Source organism: Ahaetulla prasina, unplaced genomic scaffold (assembly GCF_028640845.1).
Source record: "Ahaetulla prasina isolate Xishuangbanna unplaced genomic scaffold, ASM2864084v1 Contig25, whole genome shotgun sequence".
Taxonomy (NCBI): domain Eukaryota; kingdom Metazoa; phylum Chordata; class Lepidosauria; order Squamata; family Colubridae; genus Ahaetulla; species Ahaetulla prasina.
The window spans coordinates 7376-29903 of record NW_026682009.1 but is presented as its reverse complement, the minus strand read 5'-3'; the positions used below and the strand labels follow the sequence as shown (position 1 = coordinate 29903).

Genomic DNA, 22528 nt, shown 5'->3' with positions numbered 1-22528 from the left:
AAGTGAGCGTATATTTGTTAGGAAAATTGAAGGCAGAGGAGTTTTAGTGCGAGTTCAGGACAAACTAGTCCTGAAACTTTATTTAAGAAATCTGGAGGGACTTCTCCCGACTGTTACCAGGCGTCAACGCTGACTAGAAGGCACCCTCGCACGAGTCAGATTTTTTTATTTATTTGTCAAACATATATAAGATAACAGGTTAAAGTATAAACATAATTTGGATACCTGAAAAGAGTAAGTCAAAAGAAATATTAGGACAGGGATGGTAGGCTTGCAGGTGCACTTATGCACCCCACTTACAGACCTCGTAGGAATGGGGTGAGGTCAATAGTAGACAGTTTAAGTTTAAAGTTTTGGGGGTTTGCGGAAAAAAACCACAAGAGTCAGGTAGTGCATTCCAGGCATTGCTGAAGTCCACTCTGTTACTGAAGTCATATTTTCTGCAATCGAGTTTGGAGCGCTTTACCTTGAGTTTGTATCTATTATTTGCTCTTGTATTGTTGTGGTTGAAGCTGAAGTAGTCATTAATTAATTAATGCATTCGAGTTTCTTAATTCGTGCGGGAGAGGGCGCTGTGCCCTGCAAAATTCAGAGCCGAAACAGAAAGATCCGAGGGATTTTTGTTTTGCTTTGTTTTTTTAATCGATTCCCTTTTCTGGCCTTTTGCGTTAAGTTAGCGGAACACGTTTTCCCTACAAGGAAAACTACGGGGCATGCGCAACTACGCCGGTACCCAAAGCCCTTTTTTCGTTTCGAGCCCGAACGCTTACCTACCTGTTGTAGTTCAATTCAATGGAATGAAAAAAGGCACTACATTTCCCAGAAGCCTTTGTGCCACGAAGCCGGGAAAGAAAAATGCACTGCGGTTAGCTTCGTTTTGCTAAGAGCGACGGACTCGGAGAGGCTCTTTGCGCGGAATTAGGAAGCCGGTTTTACTGTATTTTAATCAGTGCAATCGCGGCGCCTGAGCTTCAGCCGAGAAGGGTAAAGGCGGATGTGGGTCATCAAAGGCTAAGCCCAAGAAAAGAATATTAATAGTAGCCTTGAATCCTGTCCGCTTTCTTTATATATTTTATGGAGTATGCAGGTTTTCTTAATAGGGTTTTGCTTTGTTTTGTTTCTGTAACTAATCAGGCTCCTTTCTCTTTCCACCATCAAGAGTTCATCCTCTGCCTACTAAAAGAGTGCACTTGAGCAAGAAAAAAGAAGAAGGAAGCGAGTCTCCAGATCACACAGGTGAGTGAATGGAAATGGAATGGTCGTGAATTCGTAGCCTTTTGCTACCCATGAAATTGCACCTTACATATGGGATGGATGAAAATATAGATAAGAAGGGTCAAAACAGTATTGTGAAAAAAAGTCTACAGGTGGGCGCCAAAATGTTCTTGCACATCTAAGATCCCTTTAGGACAGGGGTCTCCAACCTTGGTGCCTTTAAGACTTGTGGACTTCAACTCCCAGAGTTCCTCAGCCAGCTTTGCTGGCTGAGGGACTCTGGGAGTTGAAGTCCACAAGTCTCTAAAGACCAAGGTTGAGACCTGCTTTAGGAGATCCCTTTGTAGCAACATCTTTATTTTATTTTATCTTTATCCTGCTATCTCCCTCCAAAATTAATGGAATTAATGGATTGTAACAATTTGTTGGGGGGGCAATGTAGCATCCTTTAATTTTCCTATTCCAAATCTAGGGAAGGGGGAAGTGAGAGAAACAAAGCGATGTGATTTTTCTCATGCTGGCTGGGGTAATTGTGGGAGTTGAAATCCACACATCTTAAAGTCGGTGATGTTGGATGAGTGAGTCACTCATGTTTCTGACATGTATAACATTGCTGGAGGTGTTGCACTTGTTAGAAATATCTTTCAAAGTGCAGTTTGAAGTGCTAGTGCTACCTTTAAAGCTCTACATCAGAGGTCCCCAACCCACCTGGGCCACAGCCTAGAACCAGGTCCCAGCCTGGTAGGAACTGGCCTGCACAAGTGGCTGGCAAGCAGGCAAAGCTACATTTGCACAAATGGGGCTTCGTGCACGCCACTTGCACAGAATCATCTCTCTCCCCCTACCCCACCCCACTGCTGCCACCCCTGTTGCCACCACTACCACTAGTGCATAGAGCTGGAAAGGTTGGGATCACTGCCGTGCATGGTACCAAAAGGCTAAGATTTTTCCAAACAGATTTATCAATCAATCATAGAATCATAGGGCTGGAAGGGACCTTGGCGGTCTTCTAGTCCAACCCTCTTCCCCCAAGGCAGGAGTCTCACACAACACCCACAACTCCAGGAGGCAAGCTATGCCACTAATTATTCTCATTGTCAGGAAATTTCTCCTTAGTTCCAAGTTGGATCTCTCTCTGACAAGCTTCTACCCATTGCCTCTTGTCCTGTCCTTGGATGCTTTGGAGAATAAATCGACCCCGTCTTCCCTGTGAACAGTGCTTCAAGTATTGAAAGACGGCTATCATATTACCCTAAGCCTTCTTTTCATTAAGGCAAACATACCACGTTCCTCAGGTGTGCTTCATACGGTTTAGCCTCCATTGTCATCCTTGCTGCTCTTCTCTGCGTTCTTTCTAGGGCCTTAGCATCTTTTTTGCATTGTGGTAATGTTGTGACCCAGGTTCCTGGACCCGGACTCCTGGACTCGGATGATTCAGAAAGTGAGGGAGAAGACCTGGCCAGCCCTGCTTCTCTTGAGCCCTTTCCCTCCCTGGCACCCACTCAAAGGGATGGGGAGGGGCCGGCACAGCCTGATTCCATGGAGCCTCCTTCTGATTTGGCGCCCAAGAACAGTTTTGGGAGATGCAAGGTCACGTGACGTGTCGCATGCGCAGCAGGTTGGGACAAAGCCAAGTCATAATTGTCATGCAGTGACATCTGCAGAGACTATAAATAGGAGGCGGGACTTCCTGGTTTTTGTCTTGGACAAAGTAATGAGTTAGCGAGCTAATGAATTGGAGCTAACTATTTCAATGGAGGAAGAATATATTGTGAGTAATTCTGGCCTTATCTATAATTTCCTCGTTATCTCCAGAAACTTGGCAGGCCCGTGGGTGACGTGGCCAGGACATGTATCTATGTAAATAAAAGGAAAAGGAAGGCCTCTGACGGACTCTTTGCTGGGAGTATTGGGGAAGGAAACAGAACATTTTGTCCAAGACCTGACTAAAACATCTTCCCAAAGATGGATCAGCAGCAGGTACAGCAGCAGTTAGAGCAGCTACAAGCAGCTAATCAACAGCTCCAGCAGCAAGTGGCTCACTTGGCAGGCCAACTTGCTGCCAGGAATGTGCCTGCAGCCCCCCATCCTCCCACTCCTCCTCCTCGTCGCAGTGCCCGATAACCGTGCGGATAAGTTTTCTGGGCAGCCTGAGATGTTCCCGACCTTCTTGGGACAGTGCCAGCTCTACATGGCTATGAGGCCAGAGGATTTCCCAGGCGACCGGGCTAAGGTGGCCTTCGTGATTAACCTTCTTTCCGGCTCGGCTGCTCGATGGGCCACGCCCTCTTGCTCCAGGACAGCCCCTGCTGGCGGACCAACAGCGTTTTGGCAGCACCTCGCACCATGTATGAGGACCCGTTCGAATGCTGGCGGCAACCAGGCGCCTTAAGGAACTCCGTCAAGAAACGCCCCTGCAGGAGTACATCGCGAATTTCGTCTTTTGTGCCAGGACTCTGACTGGAATGATGCAGCGCTGGTGGGGCGTTCAGGAGGGACTCTCAGAGGAATTGCAAGGCGAGCTGGCCCGGCGTGGGCGCCGCGGACCCTCGACAACTTGGTGCCCTTTGTCTCCGCCTCGATGCCCGTCTGCAAGCGACCGTCCCGTCGCACCCCGGGACCCGCCCGTCGACATCTGCACCCCCTTCCTGCACCACCAGCACCCAGGGTCGCCCACGTTTTGTAACTGCGGAAGAGCCCATGGAGTTGGGAGCGGCCAGACCTCGCCTGACAGCCCAGGAGGCGGAACCGGGCGCCAAGGGGATTGTGCCTGTACTGTGGGGAGCCCGGCCACTTCGCCGCTTCTTGCCCCAAGCGAAGTGGGGCACGCGCCGGTCCCCGAATCACAGCGTGACCAATCGGAAGCGGGCAGGCCCGACCTCGGGAAACCCTAGGTCGGGCACGTACTAACCCCACTGGACGTTGGAAGTAGACTCTGGGCCCCATCGGCATCTGATTCTGGACACACGGATATGGTTGGGGAACCAGTCGGACGGGCTCCAGGCGCATGCGCTGGTGGACTCAGGGGCCACAACAAACTTTATGGACCAGGCCTTTGTGACCCAGTTTGCGGTCCCGTGGTTCCGGTGGACCCTCCGATGCGGTAGAGACAATTGATGGGCGAGAACTGGTGTCCGGCCCCATTAAATTGCCACCCAGCCTTTGCGCCTGGCTATTGGGGACCATGAGGCGATCCAGTTTTATGTCACGCGGACCTTCATTTTCCTTGGTCCTTGGGATGGCCTGGCGGACCCACGATCCTCAGGTGGCCTGGTCGCGAACACCATCTCTTTCCCGAGTCTGCAGTGCGTCGATCACATCCGCCACACCTGTGCCGCCAGAACGTCCCCACCGCTGCCATCACCTTGCCTCCTGAGCTGGCGGACTTCGCCGGCGTGTTCAGCGAGAAGGAGGCGGACCGACTACCCGCGCCGGCCCTCGATTGCCCGTGGACCTTCTGCCCACGCACCACTGCCTGTGGGGCGCCTGTATTCCATGTCGGGCCGGGTTGGCGCCCTCAGGGACTTCCTGGACAAAAACCTGGCCCGAGGGTTCATCCGGCCTTCAAAGTCCCTCTCGGCCCCGGTCCTCTTTGTGAAGAAGAAGACAGGGACTTGCGCCTATGCTGTGATTACCGCCCAACGCCATTACGGTGCGGAATCGCTACCCCCTGCCGCTCATCCGGAGCTACTGGAGGTTGCGGGAGGCCACGATCTTCACCAAGCTCGATCTCCGGGGCCTACAACCTGGTGCGGATACGAGAAGGAGACAATGGAAGACGGCATTCGGCACCGATACGGACACTCATACACTGTCATGCCATTTGGGTTGACCAATGCTCCCGCCGTTTTCAGCACTTCATGAGCAGCGTGTTCCGAGACATGTTGGATCGGTTCGTGGTTATCTACCTGAACATCCTGATTTACTCCCGGTCCAGGAAAGCCACCTTCGACACGTCAGTCTGGTTCTGCAACGCCTGGAGCAACAACTCAATGCAAGCTGAGAAATGCGTCTTCTTCCGGACTTCCATAGAATTCCTCGGGCATATCATCTCGCCCGAGGCATAGCCATGGACCCATGTAAAGTAGAAGCTTTGTGTAGCTGGGAAGCCCTCGTCGGGTGAAGGATGTTCAGCGCCTGCTGGGCTTCGCCAACTACTACGGACCTTCATCCGGGCTTGCCACACTGACAGCTCCACTTACCCAGCTCCTCAGGAAGAAGGTTGCATTCGGTGGGGTCCCCGCAGCAGAAGCATTCACAGCCCTCAAGAAAGCCTTCGTCACGGAACCCGTCCTGAGGCATCCCGACCGCTCCGGCCTTTTGTGGTGGAAGCGGACGCGTCCAATGTGGCTCTGGGCGGTGCTGCTACAGGCTCCGGCGAATGGTGGCACACTTTTCCTGCGCTTACTACTCCCGGAAACTCAACCCTTCCGGCGCAACTACACTATCTGGGAAAAGAGTTGCTGGCTATCAAGGCTGCATTCGAGGCTTGGCGACACCATCTGGAGGGCCCGACATCAGGTGGAGGTCGAGCGGACCATCGGAATCTCGAGCACCTCACCACAGCTCGGAAGTTGAACCAGCGGCAGATCCGGTGGTCGTTGTTTTGCCGGTTCAACTTCGCGTGACCTACATTCCCAGCGGTCACAACGGGCGGATGCCCTGTCCATAGCCAGAGTACCTCTGCGCCAGGACCCCTTCCTCCACGGACAGTGCTGCGGCAGAAGCCTTGGCGCGCAGCACGAGCCAGTGGACTTGCGGGCCCAGGTGCGAGGCGCAGCGCCAGGGCGCCTGGTCGCAGCAAAGGAGGCGGAGGTGGGCCCCGTCTCCTTGGACCTTGGAGGAGGACTTACTCAAGTTTCGGGGGCGATTATATGTGCCCACAGGACCACTCCGAGCCCTCGTCATGACCCAGTGCCACGACAACCCTGCAGCAGGACATTTTGGGTTCTTCAAGACCCTCCACCTGGTGACACGGACCTTTTGGTGGCCCCGAGTGCGGCATGATATACATGCCTACGTGACATCCTGCGTCCCGTGCCGGCAAGCCAAGACCGCCACGGGGCCCTCCGGCTCCTCCAGCCCTTGCCGACACCCGACAGACCCTGGGCGATCTCTATGGATTTCCTGACAGACCTGCCGCTGTCCTCTGGGTTCACCACGGTGCTGGTGGTGGTGGACATGCTCACCAAGATGGCACACTTCATCCCATGCCGCGGACTGCCCACAGCCGCAAAAACGGCCCGTCTCTTTCTGCAGCACATCTTCCGCCTCCATGGTCTACCGGACAGGGTGGTTTCGGACCGCGGAGTTCAGTTCACAGCCCGCTTCTGGAAGAGCCTGATGGCCGCGTTGGAGGTGCAGGTATGTCTGTCGTCATCGCACCATCCGGAGACCGACGGGGGTACAGAGAAGGTCATCGGTATACTGGAACAGTATCTCCGTTGCTTCATCAACCAGCAACAGGACAACTGGGCCGACTACCTGTCCCTGGCGGAGTTTGCTTTTAACAACTCTCAGCACACCTCTACTCAGATGACCCCGTTCTTTGCCAATGTGGGGTACCATCCGCGGCTCTTCCCTCTGGCACCACGGACTCTCCTGTTCCCCAACGCAGACCTTCCTGGCGGAATTGCATGCGGTCCAACAGTTGATACGTCAGCAGCTGAATCGGGCAAAGGAGGACTACAAAGGTCCGCCGACCGCTCCCGACGGCAACGCCCCGCTGGCAGTTGGAGACCGGTGTGGCTCTCCACCAAACACCTCCCGTCCGACCGCCCGGTAAAGTTGGACCACCGATTCATCGGCCCGTTCCCTGTCGAGGCAGTCATCAACCCGGTAGCCTACCGACTGACCTGCCACGATCCATGCGGATCCACCCGTTTTCACGGTCCCTTCTGGTTCCTGAGGCCACACGAGTCCCCTTCGGTGCCCAACAGCACCCGTCACTGTCGCCGAGGGCGGATCGGAGGAATCTGAAGTCCACAGCGTCACGAGACTCCCGCTGGCTGAAGGTCGTTTCCAATATTTGATCGCGTGGAAGGGATACGGGACTGATTTCTCCTGGGTAGATGCCTCCGGCGTTCATGCCCCTGACCTGGTGCAGGCCTTCCATGAGCAGAACCCAGCTCGACCGCATCCCGATCGTCAGCCCGGGGAAGGGCCCTGCGGTGAGGATAGTGTTGTGACCCAGGTTCCTGGACCCGGACTCCTGGACTCGGATGATTCAGAAAGTGAGGGGAAGACCTGGCCAGCCCTGCTTCTCTTGAGCCCTTTCCTCCCTGGCACCCACTCAAAGGGAGGAGGGGCCGGCAAGCCTGATTCCATGGAGCCTCCTTCTGATTTGGCTTCAAGAACAGTTTTGGAGGCGATGCAAGGTCACGTGAGGCTTGATCGTGCGCAGCAGCGGAAGAGTTGGGACAAAGCCAAGTCATAATTGTCATGCAGTGACATCTGCAGAGACTATAAATAGGAGGCGGGACTTCCTGGTTTTTTGTCTTGGACAAAGTAATGAGTTGGCGCGAGCTAATGAATTGGCGCGAGCTAACTATTTCAATGGAGGAAAGAATATATTCGTGAGTAATTCTGGCCTTATCTATAATTTCCTCGTTATCTCCAGAAACTTGGCAGGCCCGTGGGTAGACGTGGCCAGGACATGTATCTATGTAAATAAAAGGGGAAAAAAAAAGGAAGGCCTCTGACGGACTCTTTGCTGGGAGTATTGGGGGAAGGGAAACAGAACAGGTAACCAGAATTGGATGCAATGTGGCCACATTAGTGCAGAATAAAGCGTTAGTATCACTGCTTGTGATCTTGATGCTATCCTTCTTTTGATGCAGCCCTAGGACTGCATTGGCTCTTTTGATAGCTGCAGGACACTAGTGGCTCATATTTTAGTGATGGTCCACCAGGACAGCTAGATCCTTTTCACAGGCACTATTGTTGAGTCATGCATTGCCTATTCTATTCCTGCGCATTTGGTTTTTCCTGCCTAAGTGCAGGGTCTTCTTTTTCTCACCACTGAACTGCATCTTGTTGGATAGGGTCCAATGCTGAAGTCTGGCAAGATACTTCTGAATTTTGAATGTATCTTCCAGAGTGTTAACAATTCCTTCCAGCTTTGTGTCATCCACAAACCTGATGAGTTGCTCTTCTATCCTGTCATCTAGATCTTTTATGAAAATGTTGAAGAGCACTGGGTGTCTCTCTCTGTCTGTCTGTCTGTCTGTCTGTCTGTCTGTCTGTCTGTCTATCTATCTATCTGTCTGTCTATCGGGCTCCCCTCCTAAAGGAGAGTTTGAGACAAGACTGACCCCTTCTCTTATGGAAGCTAGTAAAATTTGGACTTATCTCAAAGGACTTTGTGATCAATGACACCAAAATGAATTACTGTAATGTGTATTATTAATATAATTTTGTATTTGTTACTATTGCCTTATTTGTATTATATTCTGTAATTGCATAGAGTCTGTTAAGGATTAAAATGGGGATAAATCTCAGAAATAAAATCGTCAAATCCAGATAGCCACATGGCAGCATTTAGAAAGCTTTGAAATGTTTGGCACTTGGAATCCTTTGACCACTTAATGGTTATCTGAAGTTTTATTATATCAGAAAAATCAGGGCCTCTGATATTATGATATCTCTCGAACTCTAAGAATCCAATCCATATAAGCAAAACTTTTTTTAAAAAAATTACTGTTGTTCATAGCCCTTTTTTTGCATGCTGTCAGTTGTTTTGTCACTTAAATAATTTAAGATATCTTTATTACTTCATTGTTTAACCAGCATGATAAAGGACAAAGAAGCCTTCCAGAGACTGAATTTCCTCTATCAGGTGAGAAAAATTTCCCGGCATAGGAATTAATTTCACTAGGCTGTTTAAAATGGGGGTTTTAATGGGAAATGACCCTTAGCTATGCCTCAGTTTCCAATTTGCTCACAAATGCATGTGAAATTCATGTTTTTCCCTTGGGTACAGTCAGAAAGACAAGTCCTTTAAAAGCAATGCAGAAACAGCATGCACAGCACGGTTTCTGGAATTTTTTTCAACCCCTTTCCCAACAGGTCCTATATAGGAGGCATCTATTTTTTTCCTGTATTGCTTATGTATATGTGCATATCCATGTTCCTACTCTTGGAACATGGTACGTTTACATGTCTTTGTACTGTATGTGTGCATATTCTCCCCAGAGTTAAATCAGGGCATGTAACTAATTGTGCATTGGTTGCTTGGGGTCTTTATGTGTTCCTGCTGAATGCTATATATGTGAATTAGGAACCACAGAGTGGGCTGAATATATATCAGGCTTGGTCACATGACCAAGAGGGAGGAGGGGTTAAAAATGGAGGAGTTGGCAAAATTCTACAGGATTGTAGTGGGATTTTTCTTCTTCTGGATTCTTCACAATCCTAAATTTGTTTTTCAACTTGTCCCTTCTCCCATCCCATGACAAATTTGATCCTGTTTTCACATAATGATCCTTGAAGATGTGTGGACTTCCAACTCCCAGAATTTTTCAGCCAATAAACCAGGGCATTCTTGTAAGATCCAGATTAGCCCTATAAGCAATCGCCAAAAGGAAGTACCTCATCCTGACTTACTTTGGAAAGCAATCAACTAGAGGGCTCATTTGACTTTCAAGGAAGATTGCCCACAATCCAAAAGTTATAATGGGGAAATAATGAATGTCACCCTTCCCAAAGTGGGAATCACCAAGGATGACCCTCATGCCCAAGTAGTGAGAATCAATGAAGACTTTCTCACAAAGACACCATCTTTCAGGATCTGGCCAATCAATGTCTTGTACTAAAATAAGACACCTACTTTAGTGATCACATTATGCTACTCGAGCTCTGACATCTGACCCAAGAAAATTGATGTACCATAATTTTTGGAGTATAAGACATACCTTTTTCCCCCAAAAAAGAGGCTGAATATTTGGGTGCGTCTTATACTCCGAATGTAGCCCCACCCAGCTTCTCAAATGGAGGTTTCAGAGGCTGAAAGAAGCTTCAGAAAAGAAGCCCCCAAACAGAGCTTCAGAGGCTTTTTTTCTGAAGTTGTTTTGGAGGCTTTCAGAGGCAGAAAAAAGTTTTTTCTGAAATGGAGTTTCAGAGGCAGAAAAAAAAAGCAAGGCACAGAGCTCACAACCAAGGAACCTGTTGCTAAAATTCACCTCTGGGAATAGCTGATTTGGGAGTATTCCGGGAGGCCGATCCACCTGCCAATCAGCTTTTTTCTTATTTTCCTCCCCAAAAACTAAGGTGCGTCTTATACTCGGAAAAATGCTTTTATGCTTTTAAGATGCGCTACGATTCTTTATATGTTTTACAACCAAGGCCTTAATAGGATCAAGATGATTCTCTGTAAGATCCCTTTGTTATGAGGCAACTGGACTGCGTAGGATGCCTTTAACCTGAATATCTGGGAGGCGATAAGAATGTTTCTCTTTCTTAAACAGGCAGCGCATTGTGTGCTCGCCCAAAACCCAAATAATCAAGAGTTGGCTCGTTTCTACTGTCACACCCAAAACAACATCAGCCGGCGGCTCGTCTTGAGACAGTGAGTAGCCATCATTTGTGGGAGGCGATTACAAGCAGGGTATAAATTCTAGGGTAAAGATACTGTTTCCAGTCCAGCAATAAATGTAACATTTTTTTCTTCCCATTTTTAAACCTGTTTTCTCCCTGTTGCCCATTTTTTTTTTCTTAAAAATCTTGTAATCTGACATGGATTATTAATGCTTTATTTATTCTCGTGTTCTTTATGGGGAATAATTTTGTAATTGTTAACAGTGCATCCATATTTAGGAGTGAGACTGGAGTTGATGAGACTTCAATAAATAGAGCTAAGGTTTGTTTGAACTTCATAATTCCCAACCAAAAAAATGCCAGTTTTACTACTATCATACAGATTAATTCATGGCTGCCTTGAGATTTCAATGAACTTTTGGCATCTGATACAGTTTTTGCTCTTAACTGCTCCAATATAGAAATCACATCACTTTCTCCTAATTAACCTTTTCTAAATTCCTCTTCTTTTGACACTCTTCTTTTACTGTTTTCTAAATTTGGCATTATGGGTCAAAACTGAAATTGATCAGACTGAGCTTGGTATTTCCCAACCTGGCAACTTTAGGGTGTTTGGACTTCAACTCCCAGAGTTCCCTAGCCTGCAGAGTTAAGAGATATGAACTCCATATCTCTTAAAATTGATGAGGTTGGCAAACAATGGTTTAGAAGAGCTGGGTGGTTTTTGGTTGCTATCTCACTTTGGCCATGAACTCAGCGATTCTGTTCATACCTCATTATAGCACAACTTTGCTAATCAAGATGTTACATTTGGCTAGGTTCATGTATTGCACCGAGCCACGAGGATACTCACATATCCCATTAAGGCAAAAACTAGATTCTTCCCTAACCAAAACCACATTATATCTTAGTTTGTTATGAACACCCTGTCAGTGTGTGGTTGGCTATAAATAGTATAGCTCAGGGGTCTCCAACCTTGGCAACTTGAAAACTTGTGGACTTCAATTCCCAGAATTCCTCAACCAGCAAAGCTGGTATAGATAATGAACAAGGGTAGTTGAGTGCTGCAAATTCATTGATCATCTGATTTTGTGTGCAGGGACCCTTCCGTAAAAAGGACCATCTGCAAATCCTGCTTCTCTCTTCTCATTCCTGGAGTCAGCTCAACTGTTCGCCAAAGAAGTCAGTATTACATTCTTCTCCTCTTTTGCAGTGCTGCCTGGATGTTATTCTTGTTCTAGAATTTTATTTATTTATTTATTTATTTAAACTTCTATACCGCCCTTCTCCCGAAGGACTCAGGGCAGTGTACAGCCATACATAAAACAATAAAAATATACAAAGTTAAAATATCAATTTAAAATACATATTCGATAATGGCCGAATTAAAACCGTCAATTGACCCAACCTAAAAACACCCCATATAAAATTACAAAATTTAAAATTTAACAAATTTAAAATCAGGCCAGTCCCGCTTGGATAAATAAGTAAGTTTTTAATTCCCGGCGAAAGGTCCGAAGGTCAGATATTTGGCACAAACTGGGGGGAAGTTCGTTCCAGAGGGTAGGTGCTCCAACAGAGAAGGCCCTTCCCCTGGGGGCCGCCAGCCGGCATTGCTTGGCGGACGGCACCCGGAGAAGACCCTCTCTGTCAGAGCATACGGGTCGGTGGGAGGCATAAGGTAACAGCAGGCGGTCCCGTAAGTACCCGGGCCCTAAGCCATGGAGTGCTTTGAAAGTGGTAACCAAAACCTTGAAGCGCACCCGAAAGACCACAGGTAGCCAGTACAGACTGCGCAGGAGAGGTGTTACCCGGGAGAATCTGATATGGTTGACGCCCCTTCCTCTTGGGGTAAACGGATGCTAGGGTTGAGGTGCAGAAGAGGGACTCTGGGAGAGGGGGGAGGAACGACCTGCATTTCCCAGTTCGATTTCTTTCTTTTCACCCAGTGGCCACAAAGCCACGTCTTCTCCTGTAGCCTCGCATTTCAACACGGCAGTGTTATAATGCTGACAAAGGTGGTGGCTGGAAAACCTTCCCATTTTTGCATGTCTTGAAAGCATCTTTTTTATTTCCTTAGCTTTTCTCATTTTTACAGCCCATACTTGATACCTGCAATCAATTGTTCACATTCTGTTTCTAAGCCACGCGTGTCCAACCTTTCAGCTTGTCTGTGTTGTGACCCTGGCCAAGTAGGTAGTAGGAAACTCAGTCAGTGTAAAAAACAAACAAGCTTTATTAGAACAGCTGAGAATTAACTCATTCTCAGCATAGTCCAACTAAATTAAAGCAAATTCCTCCCAACGCAATTCCTCAATTCTATCACCAATCTTGGTCCAATTAGGCAAACTGCCAAAGGCCTTTCTTGGCAAAAGTTCGGAAGACACCAGTACAAAACAAATGCAACAAGACAAAGCTATCAATGTTGTTTTCCGGCAAAGAGCCCAAACGCCATTGCTGGTCTTTTAAGCCTTATGGGAGGGGCTAATGATCTCTTGGCCCTATTCCTGAGTTTTCCTCTTTGCTTGAGCTGCTCTTGTGTTCTGGCAGCTCTTCTCATACGTGCATTAGGAACAGGCTCCTGTTCCTCTGCCTCACTTCTGTCAGTCTCTGGAGTCCGCACCTCACTCCCCGATGGCCCTGGCCCCACCTCAGCCTCTGATGCAGAGCCCTCATCCGGGCCTTCCCCAGCCTCCAGGACTGGCCCATGTTCTTCCTCAGCCTCATCGCTGTTTGACTCCGTTGCCAGCTCCGCAGGCTGCTAGCAGACCACAACAGTCTGAGCCTCATTGAGGCATGAGGGATTGTCTTGGGCTGCATATAAAATATATAATATACTTAATGTTTATAAATTACATATAATGTTAAAAGTTTACGATCTTATGGGGGTCACTGTATTTGCTACCCAGGGCCGCTTGGGGCCCATAGGCTGCGGATTGTACGTGCCTGTTCTAACGGTCTTTTTGATGTAGAATCCATGAAATGAAGTTGCCAAGGAAAGGACTTCCGTTTGGCAACGCAGGCTTCGTGGACGTTCCTCTGGGATCGTCTGCCCTGGGTTTCGTCAAACCGTCCCTGACAGCGTAAATGGGCTGTCAAACGGGTTGGGAATTCCCTCCCCCGGGTGAAGGGGGAGGGAAGAGTGGTCAGGATTTGGGTAGAGCTCCCCGGGATCCCCTGGAATTTAACCAGGGGATTGAAGGGTGAGAGCTCCCCTGACGAAGCTCCGTGCCCAGGGTGCTTCTGTTTACACAGAACGAGAAGCCGTGACCATCTCTGTGCCAAGATTTATTCCTAAAGAGAATTCAACACAGACAGAGCAAAGCAGAAGGACTAGCAAGAATTTGCAAGTAATAAATCTTAACTTCAGCTCTTAAATAGCTTTCCTTTGATCTAACTTTCAACTTGAGTGGATCTAAAATGGCGTTTGCAATATACAAAGGAAAGCGAAACTATAAAGAAGAAGAGCATAACAAGCTACTTTTTAAAATGGAATGAACAAGAACTGTTAATGATTTTTTTCTCCTTTTACCTTTTTCTTTATCACAATGTTTAAGAAGAAAAGTTTATTGAAATTTTTCTTTTTCTCTTTTTGGTAGATTTTACAGTTTATGAATGGCTCTTAAGCAAACAGAACTAACTATTAAAATCTTGCAAACTTCTTCATTTCAAATACGGAAATTTTTTTTTATTTTTTTTTTTAATAGAGAATTTGCAAGTAATAAATCTTAACTTCAGCTCTTAAATAGCTTTCCTTTGAACTAACTTTCAACTTGAGTGGAGTTAAAATGGCGTTTGCAATATACAAAGGAAAGCGAAGCTATAAAGAAGAAGAGCATAACAAGCTACTTTTTAAAATGGAATGAACAAGAATTGTTAATGATTTTTTTCTCCTTTTACCTTTTTCTTTATCACAATGTTTAAGAAGAAAAGTTTATTGAAACTTTTTTTTTTCTCTTTTTGGCAGATTTTACAGTTTAGGAATGGTTTTTAAGCAAACAGCTAACTATTAAAATCTTGCAAATTTCTTCATTTTAAATATGGATATTTTTTTTATTCTTTACTTTTTTTTTTAATAGGAACTTTTGGAGGCTTATCTTTTCTTAATAAGTTTTTAAACAAGAGATTTTTACACCAATATATTAAGGATTGGAAAGTCTTTATTGTTAGATGTTAAGCTGATTGGTGAGCAGATGGTGGAAAATGTGTAAGGAAATGTGTAAGACAAGGGAAGGAGAATGCTTAAGATGTGATTTTGATGGTATTTTCTTTTTAATATATATACATAGGGTTTAATTTTTACAACTGACTTATTTTGGGTATATCACTATTTGATATATGTGAGGTATAAAGGAATGGGAAGATGGAATATTGTTTAACTTTTGGAGGACAGATAGAAAAATTTATGGATGTAATGTTGGTATTTGGTTAAATAAATTTAATTGTTATAATTGATATATTTTGGATATAAGTTATAATTTTAATAATGTTATTTGATAGATGTAAGGTAAATTGAAGAAATATTAATATTTGCAATGTTATTTGATTTATGTAAGTGATATTTTGGAGATTGAAAATGTAAGGAAATGTGTAAGATAGAAGACAAGGGGAAGGAGAATGCTTAAGATGTGATTTTGATGGTATCTTTTTTTTTTAATATATATATATATAGGGTTTAATTTTTATAACTGACATATTTTGGGTATATCACTATTTGATATATGTGAGGAATAAAGGGATGCGAAGATGGAATATTGATTAACCTTTGGACGATAGAAAAATTTATGGAGGTAATGTTGGTATCTGGTTAAATAGAATTTAATTGTTATAATTGATATATTTTGGATATAAGTTATAATTTTAATAATGTTATCTGACAGATGTAAGGTAAATTGAAGAAATATTAATATTAGCAATGTTATTTGATTTATGTAAGTGATATTAAAGATATGAGAAGATAGAATATTGTTTACTTTTGGAGATTGGATAAAAATTTAAAAATTTAAGCTGGAAATATGAATTATATTTGGGACACTGTTTAAGGAAGAAAGGTATATTATAGAAGAATTTCTGATGAATACTGGAAGATGGAATATCGTTTTGGTCTTGATCGATGAAGATTGGATATATATTTGGTCTTAATTGATGAAGATATTTTATTGATGAACTGGAAATACTAACTTAATTGGAAGATTCTGAAGATTTTAGGAGTGGAATGGACTGATATATAATGGACTGGAAGAAGAATGTATTTTTTTGTTTTTTGGAAGGGGAGTTAAGGTCTTAGAGAGAGACCTTAGACTATGGATTTGACTTATGTTGTATTTTAATTTATGATTGTTAATTTTATACCCTGTACTTTGTTCTGGGAAGTCTCCGGGGGTGGGAGGGGGGAGGGGGGGAAATGAAGGATCAATGTAAAGGAATGATTGAAGATATGTAATTAAGAAATAGAAATAATTTGAAATGAAAGCGGGCTGCTCAGCTGCCATTTCAGAAGGGAATGGAGAGGAGAGGAGGAGTGAAGGAAGAAAGTAGAAGAAAGTAGGAAAGAGAGAGGTAGAAAAGGGGGAAAGGAGAGGAAGAAGAAAGGGGAAAGAGAGAGGGTTAGAAAGGGTGGAAGAGAAGAGTAGGGAAAGAGGAGAGGACGTAGAAAAGCGAAGGAGAGGAAGGATGAAGAAAGTAGAAGAAAGTAGAGAAGGGAGGAGGAAAGGTTTGTTAAGGAAGGAAGTGGTAGCTGGGCAGGTCCGAATAAGTAACAAATGAAAGTTAATGATTAATGTTGAATAAGAGACTGTATATTGAATAGGTTGTTGGAAAATGAAAATAAAACTTTTTACCAAAAAAAAAAAAGAAGTTGCCAAGGAAAGTTAGGGAGCTTGGCTAGTGATTTAGTTACAGGTACTCCTTGACTTACGACTACAAATGAGCCCAAAATTTCTCTTGCTAAGGCAGTTGTGAGTTTTGCCCCATTTTATGACCTTTCTTCCCACAGTTGTTAAGTGATTCACTGCAATAGTTAAATTAGTAACACGATTGTTAAATGAATCTGGCTTCCCCATTGATTTTGCTCGTCAGACGGTCACAAAAGGGGATCACATGACCCTGGGAGACTTATTTCCCAGTAGCCAAATTTTGATCATGTGACCGTGGGGCTCCTGCAATGATTGTAAGCATGAAAATGTCGCTCTTTTCAGTCCTGTTATAACTTTGAACAGTCACTAAATGAATGGTTATAAGTTGAAGGCTACCTGCCCTCCCTCTGAAATGCTGAAATTACTGCAGTTATTAGTGCTCTGTATGGAGAACCGGGCAAGAAGAGTCTGAGGCTAGGCTGAGTAAACACAATATGTTTATTGCTAACCAACAATAGCTAACAGAACAAGGCAACTTTGCTAAATCAATAGGGGGGCTGTGATTTCCCGCCAATCAGCGGCGACCAGCAACGGCAGGCTTGGACTGAGTCGTAATCATGAGCAGGGGTCTCCAACCTTGGCAACTTTAAGCCTGGAGGACTTCAACTCCCAGAAGCTTTGTAGGCTGGGGGATTCTGGGAGTTGAAGTCCTCCAGGCTTAAAATTGCCAAGGTTGGAGACCTCTGCTCATGAGGATTTAAGAGTTAGTTAACAGGATTGTTAAGTGAATCTGGCTACCCCATTGATTGCTTGTCAGACGGCACAAGGTGATCACATAACCCTGGGACCCGCGTCAAAAAATACATGCCAGTTGCCAAATGTCTGAATTTTGATCACATGACCATGGGGTCACTGCAATGGTCGTAAGTGTGAAAAATGGTCATAAGGCACTTTTTTCAGTGCCGTGGTAACTTCGAACGGTCACTAAGTGGGAAGGGAGGGCAGAGTCTTCTGTTCCAGGCCCCTTTTACATGATTCGTTCTTCCATGTTTCCAACCAGAGCGCCGTCATCAACGTTGGACTGTTGTGCAGTGCCTGAACTGTGGCCTAAGCAAGCGTTTCCTCAGTAACCCTGACTACAAGTTGTGGTCGGAGCAGCCTGAGGCATTGCTGGAGAACCAAACGCCAGCCGGTGCAGGCACCAAAGGTAAACCAATGCTGGGAACTCTCTGAGAGAGAAGAGCTGCTAGGAACGGAGGAAAAAGGTCACATTTGCTTTGTGCCTGAAGGTCCCTCTTGAGCAGGGGTGTCAAACTCAAGGCCCATGGGCTAGATCCAGCTTGCGAGGTGCTTAAATCTGGCCCACAGGGCCGGCCGGGAAATAGCAAAGGACCAGCTTGTGGTGCCTCTGGCAGCCAAAATGCCGGCAGAATGCTGCAGGAGGCCGTCCAGGCTGAAAATGGGGCATGGGGGGTGGGGGGGCACATGACCCCCCCCCAGTGCTCTTTTTTGGCCAGCAGTGTGCTGCAGAAAGCGTCTAGCCCATCTCACCCCCCCAGCTGGCCCGTGGAAGAGAACTGCAATGCTGATTTGTCCCTCGAAAAGAACCCAGTTTGACACCCCTGCTTTTGAGCAACCTTAGTTGCCTCACAGCTAAACCAGGGGTGAAATGCTCCCAGTTTGGACCGGATCACCTGATCCGGTAGCGATGGTGGCGGGTGGTTCGGAGAACTAGTAACAAAAATCCCTGCCTCCCCGCCCCAGCTGAGCCGCCCGATCATCAGTGGGTTGTGTTTGGTTTTTTTACTTTTAAAAGCATTTTTTCTTCGGCCGAAAAAATGCTTTTAAAAGTTTTTTTAAAAGCCTCTGATGATTGCGTGGCTCAGCTGGGATCGTCAGAACCCTTTAAAAGCATTTTTCTACAACCTCTTCAGCCAAAGAGGTTGTAAAAAAAAAAAAGCTTTTAAAAGGCTCCTCTGGTGATCCCAGCTGAGTTGCCTGATCGCCGAAGAGGTTGTAGAAAAAATGCTTTTAAAAGGTGTTTGTTTTTTTTAAAGTTGGCTATGCCCACCCAGTCACATTACCTCCACCCACCAAGCCATGCCCAATGAACCAGTAGTAACACATTTTACATTTCACCCCTGAGCTAAACCCACCATATTGTTGCAACAGCAAGGGTTGTGGTGACCACAAATTTGAGGCAAATTTGACAGAGGGAAGGCCTTTTTAAAATTTATCCTACGTTTGGTGGAGCATCAGAGTGTTCCTCTCTTTGTGGGAAATTTATTTTAGGACCTATTTATTTTCCTTGTTGATTTTCAGCAACTAGGCCTGGAAGGGGAGGGGAAAAACAGTTTGGTATCGTGGTTAAGGCACATTAAGGGGGGAAACTCTGATCTCCAGTCCGGTCTTAGGCCCAAAGCCAGCAGGATGTCCTTGGGCCGGTCATTCTCTCAGCCCTTGGAAGAAGAAGAAAACAAGGGGAAACTACTTCTGAAAAAACCTTGTCAGGAGAGAACTGCAAGATCTTGTCTGGTCGCAATGAGTCAGCAGTGACTCACACAAAAAAGTGTGGAAGGAATTCAGAAAATAAGTTTAGGGAGGACATGCAGCTTGATCTTAAGGGGCCCATTCCTACTGTCGATTAAGATTACGCTGTTCTCTGTCAACTATGTTTGCTAACTATATTGAATTTTATTTGCTGAAGGGTAGAAATGGAGAAAGAGAGCCAGTTTACTATACAGTACAGATAGTCCTCGACTTACAACCACCATTGAGCCCAAAATTTCTGTTGTTAAGTGAGTTTTGCCCCATTTTAAGACTTTTCTTGGCCCAGTTTCTAAGTGAATCACTGCACTTCATAAGTTAGTAACCTGGTTGTTAAATGAATCTAGTTTCCCCATTGACTTTGCTTGTCAGAAGGTCGCAAAAGGGGATTACATGACCCCGGGACACTGCAACCGTCATAAAGATGAACCAGTTGCTATGTGTCCACATTTTGATCACATGAACAAGGGGATGCTGCAAAGGTCGTAATTATGAAAAACGGCCATAAGTCACTTTTTTTTTTTATTTTAAACATAAAAAAGAAAACTCATCAAATCAATTTCATTACAATGTGCTGCATGCATGTTAACATATCTTCCTGTGCTTTCACAGAATAAATATCTCTTTCATACATATATCTTATATTTATCTTTTCTAACATATCTTTCCATCTAACCACTTATAAAACAAATCCCATATTTTATAATATTGCTTATCTTCTTGCTCTCTGATTTCAAATGTTAACTTACTCATCTGCACATTCCATCATTTTTCTAATTATTTCATCTTGCGAAGGTAATTTCTCATTTTTCCAATTTTTAGCAAACACAATCCTAGCTGCTGTAATAATGTTCACGATCAAATATTTTATGTCTCTGGTATATATCTCAGCATAAGTCACATTTTTCAGTGCCATTGTAAATTTGAATGGTCACTAAATGAGCTGTTGTGAGCCAAAGACTACCTGTAATAGGCTTAGACAAGAATGGGGGATATCTAGTCCCACTTTAGGCATGGAAACCACCTGGGTGATTTTGGGCCAGACCTTCCCTCTCTCTCTCAGCCCCAGGAAGAAGGTACTTGGCAAAAACGTTGCCAAGAAAAAAGGGTCCACGCAACCACAGTTGGTTTGAAGGACCATAACAACAATAAACGCACGATAGCTGAGGTGACTGTGTGGCTAATTATGAACATTCAGAAGCACTGATATTTGTAAGAGACAGCATTAGAAGATCTTGAAACTGGATTATAGGAAAACGGCCAAGAGATGTGATGATGTGATGTTTGAACCTCTAGAGCAGGGGTGGGGAACCATGGCCCTTCTATGACTTGTGGACTTCAACTCCCAGAATTCCTAAGCCAGCAAGTCCTAAAAAGGCCACGGTTCTCCACCCTGCTCTAGAGATAGAGACCATTGTCCGTGAAGTGAAGTGGCGGCTCCTTAAGTGGCTCAGTGGCTAAGACGCTGAGCTTGTCAATCAGAAAGGTCGGCGGTTCGAACCCCTAGTATAGGTCTGTGAGCAGGGGGTTGGACTAGATGACCTCCAAGGTCCCTCCCAACTCTGTTACTGTTACTTCGAGATAAATTGGCCTAAGTACTTTTCCCCACATCTGTCCTATCTCCCTCCTCCTTCCCTCTCTCTCTCTCTCTCTTGCTAGTTTGATTTTGAATCCCAAATACTCGGAACAGCGTTAAACTTGGTTGAGTAGCTAAGCAAAGAATAAAGTTCTGGGTCGATTAAAATAAAACATGTGAAGACTGGCTAAAAGGGATGAAACTAAGGACAAAGTGTGGGTGCTTCCAGATGAGAGAGGTTGAGCCACAGAAAAGAAAATGAGATGAGGAACCAGAATTGCTATTCCTGCATCACAGTTGTAATATTTCTAGTCAGCATAAATGCCATTCAGCCATCCTGTATTATCCATAAAGTCCTGTCAAAAGAACGTAATTTTGCCGTAAACAAGTCCTAGATGGATCCAGGATCTGTGGTTCCTTGTTCTAGATTAGCCAGGGAAATCATTAGAGTTGGAACTGGGAGGAAGGAGATAGAGAGAAGGGACAATTTGCATAGCATTAGGGCAGGAGAAGGGCAGGTAGCCATTTAGCAACTGGCATCCACAGACTTATCGTGAAACCTTCTCCTTGTGTCCCATGTTTAGGCCAGACCTCCAGTGCAGCACAAGAGCCACACAAAGCCTCCCAAATGGGAAAGGCAACAGTCCCGAGTTCCAGTCCGTGCAACTGTCTTGCCTCTATCACAGCTGGCACCCAGTCAATAGGAGCAAAGAGTGGGAAGTGACATCTGCCTTGGGATTGTTTCATTTTTGTAACCCAGGAGTGAATCACCTGCCTTGGATGGAAGAAGCCAGCAAGATGACATTCAGGACAAGAGAAAGTCGAGGAATTATACTTTCCAAAAGTTCAACTTGCTACTTGAAGAACTTCAATGAGTTGGTGGTCTTAATTTTAGGATAAACTTGGCATCTTTGCTGATCTAATCCCTTGGGTGTTTATCGTTTTTAAGTTTTAATATGACTATTTTTGACACGTTAAGTCTTTCATATTTTTTGCTGTCCAATGCTGAAGTCATTTCTGGTGAGATGGGCAGCCATACATAATTTAATAAAGAAATATATATGCTGTACAACTAGAGCAGGGGTGTCAAACTCAAGGCTGGGGGGGCCAGATCCGGCCCATGGGGTGCTTAGATCTGGCCTGCGGGGCTGCCCTGGAAACAGTGAAGGACTGGCCTGCGGTGCCTCTGCCAGCAAAAATGGAGCTCGGGAGGGCCTCATTCGGGTCCTTCCGAGCTCCTTTTTTGCTGGCAGAGGGCTGCAGGAAGCTGTCGCAGCTGAAAACAGAGCTCAGGAGCCCATTTTCTCTGGCAGAGCACTCAGGCCCCCCCACAGGTGCCCCCGACACGAGTGAGGTCGAGTTGGCCACGCCTACCTTGGCTATGCCCACTCAAACACAACCCTGATGCAGCCTTCAATGAAATTGAGTTTGATACCCCGGAACTAAAGAAACAGAGGAACAGCCCACCCCCACGCTCTGGTCCTGAAAGTTGCTTCAGTGTAGCTTATTTGTGTTTTATTTATTTGTTTGTTAAATGTATTTGACACGTATTTCACTATTCTACCACTGCTGTCTAAGAATGTGCCCCCTTTTCCACTTCTGTGACCAGAGGAATGCCTCTTTTCCAATGCTGCCAGTCCTGACTTCAGTTTCTGCCACTTTTTTATCTAGGTGCACCTCAGATCTGAAGCACCGCTGATGTTCCTGTCAGAAGAACTTAGTGAAAAGGTGACAAAAGAAAGTTTCAGCCTCATGTCACTTTTGTGTACCAGATAAATTACCAGAAACTGGAAGTAAATTT

General features: G+C 45.5%; 1 protein-coding gene across 3 annotated transcripts; it reads left to right on the top strand.

Moving 5' to 3' along the window:
• Window positions 1–825: 825 nt before the first annotated feature.
• LOC131187310 (ribonuclease P protein subunit p21-like) lies at window positions 826–22517 on the top strand. 3 transcript variants are annotated; one of them, XM_058161569.1, is made up of 7 exons: window positions 826–865; window positions 1160–1236; window positions 9004–9052; window positions 10680–10780; window positions 11849–11931; window positions 17665–17811; window positions 21312–21658. In XM_058161569.1, the coding sequence occupies exons 3-7, from the start codon at window positions 9005–9007 to the stop codon at window positions 21449–21451; spliced, it is 519 nt and encodes a 172-aa protein (XP_058017552.1). In that variant the 5' UTR covers window positions 826–865; window positions 1160–1236; window position 9004; the 3' UTR covers window positions 21452–21658. The 3 variants fall into 3 exon arrangements, 2 of the variants coding, with proteins under 2 accessions (XP_058017552.1, XP_058017550.1); XM_058161567.1 differs by having other exon boundaries at window positions 850–984; XR_009152517.1 differs by lacking the exon at window positions 826–865 and adding an exon at window positions 22399–22517 and having other exon boundaries at window positions 881–1236; window positions 21312–21602.
• The last annotated feature ends 11 nt before the right edge of the window (window positions 22518–22528 follow it).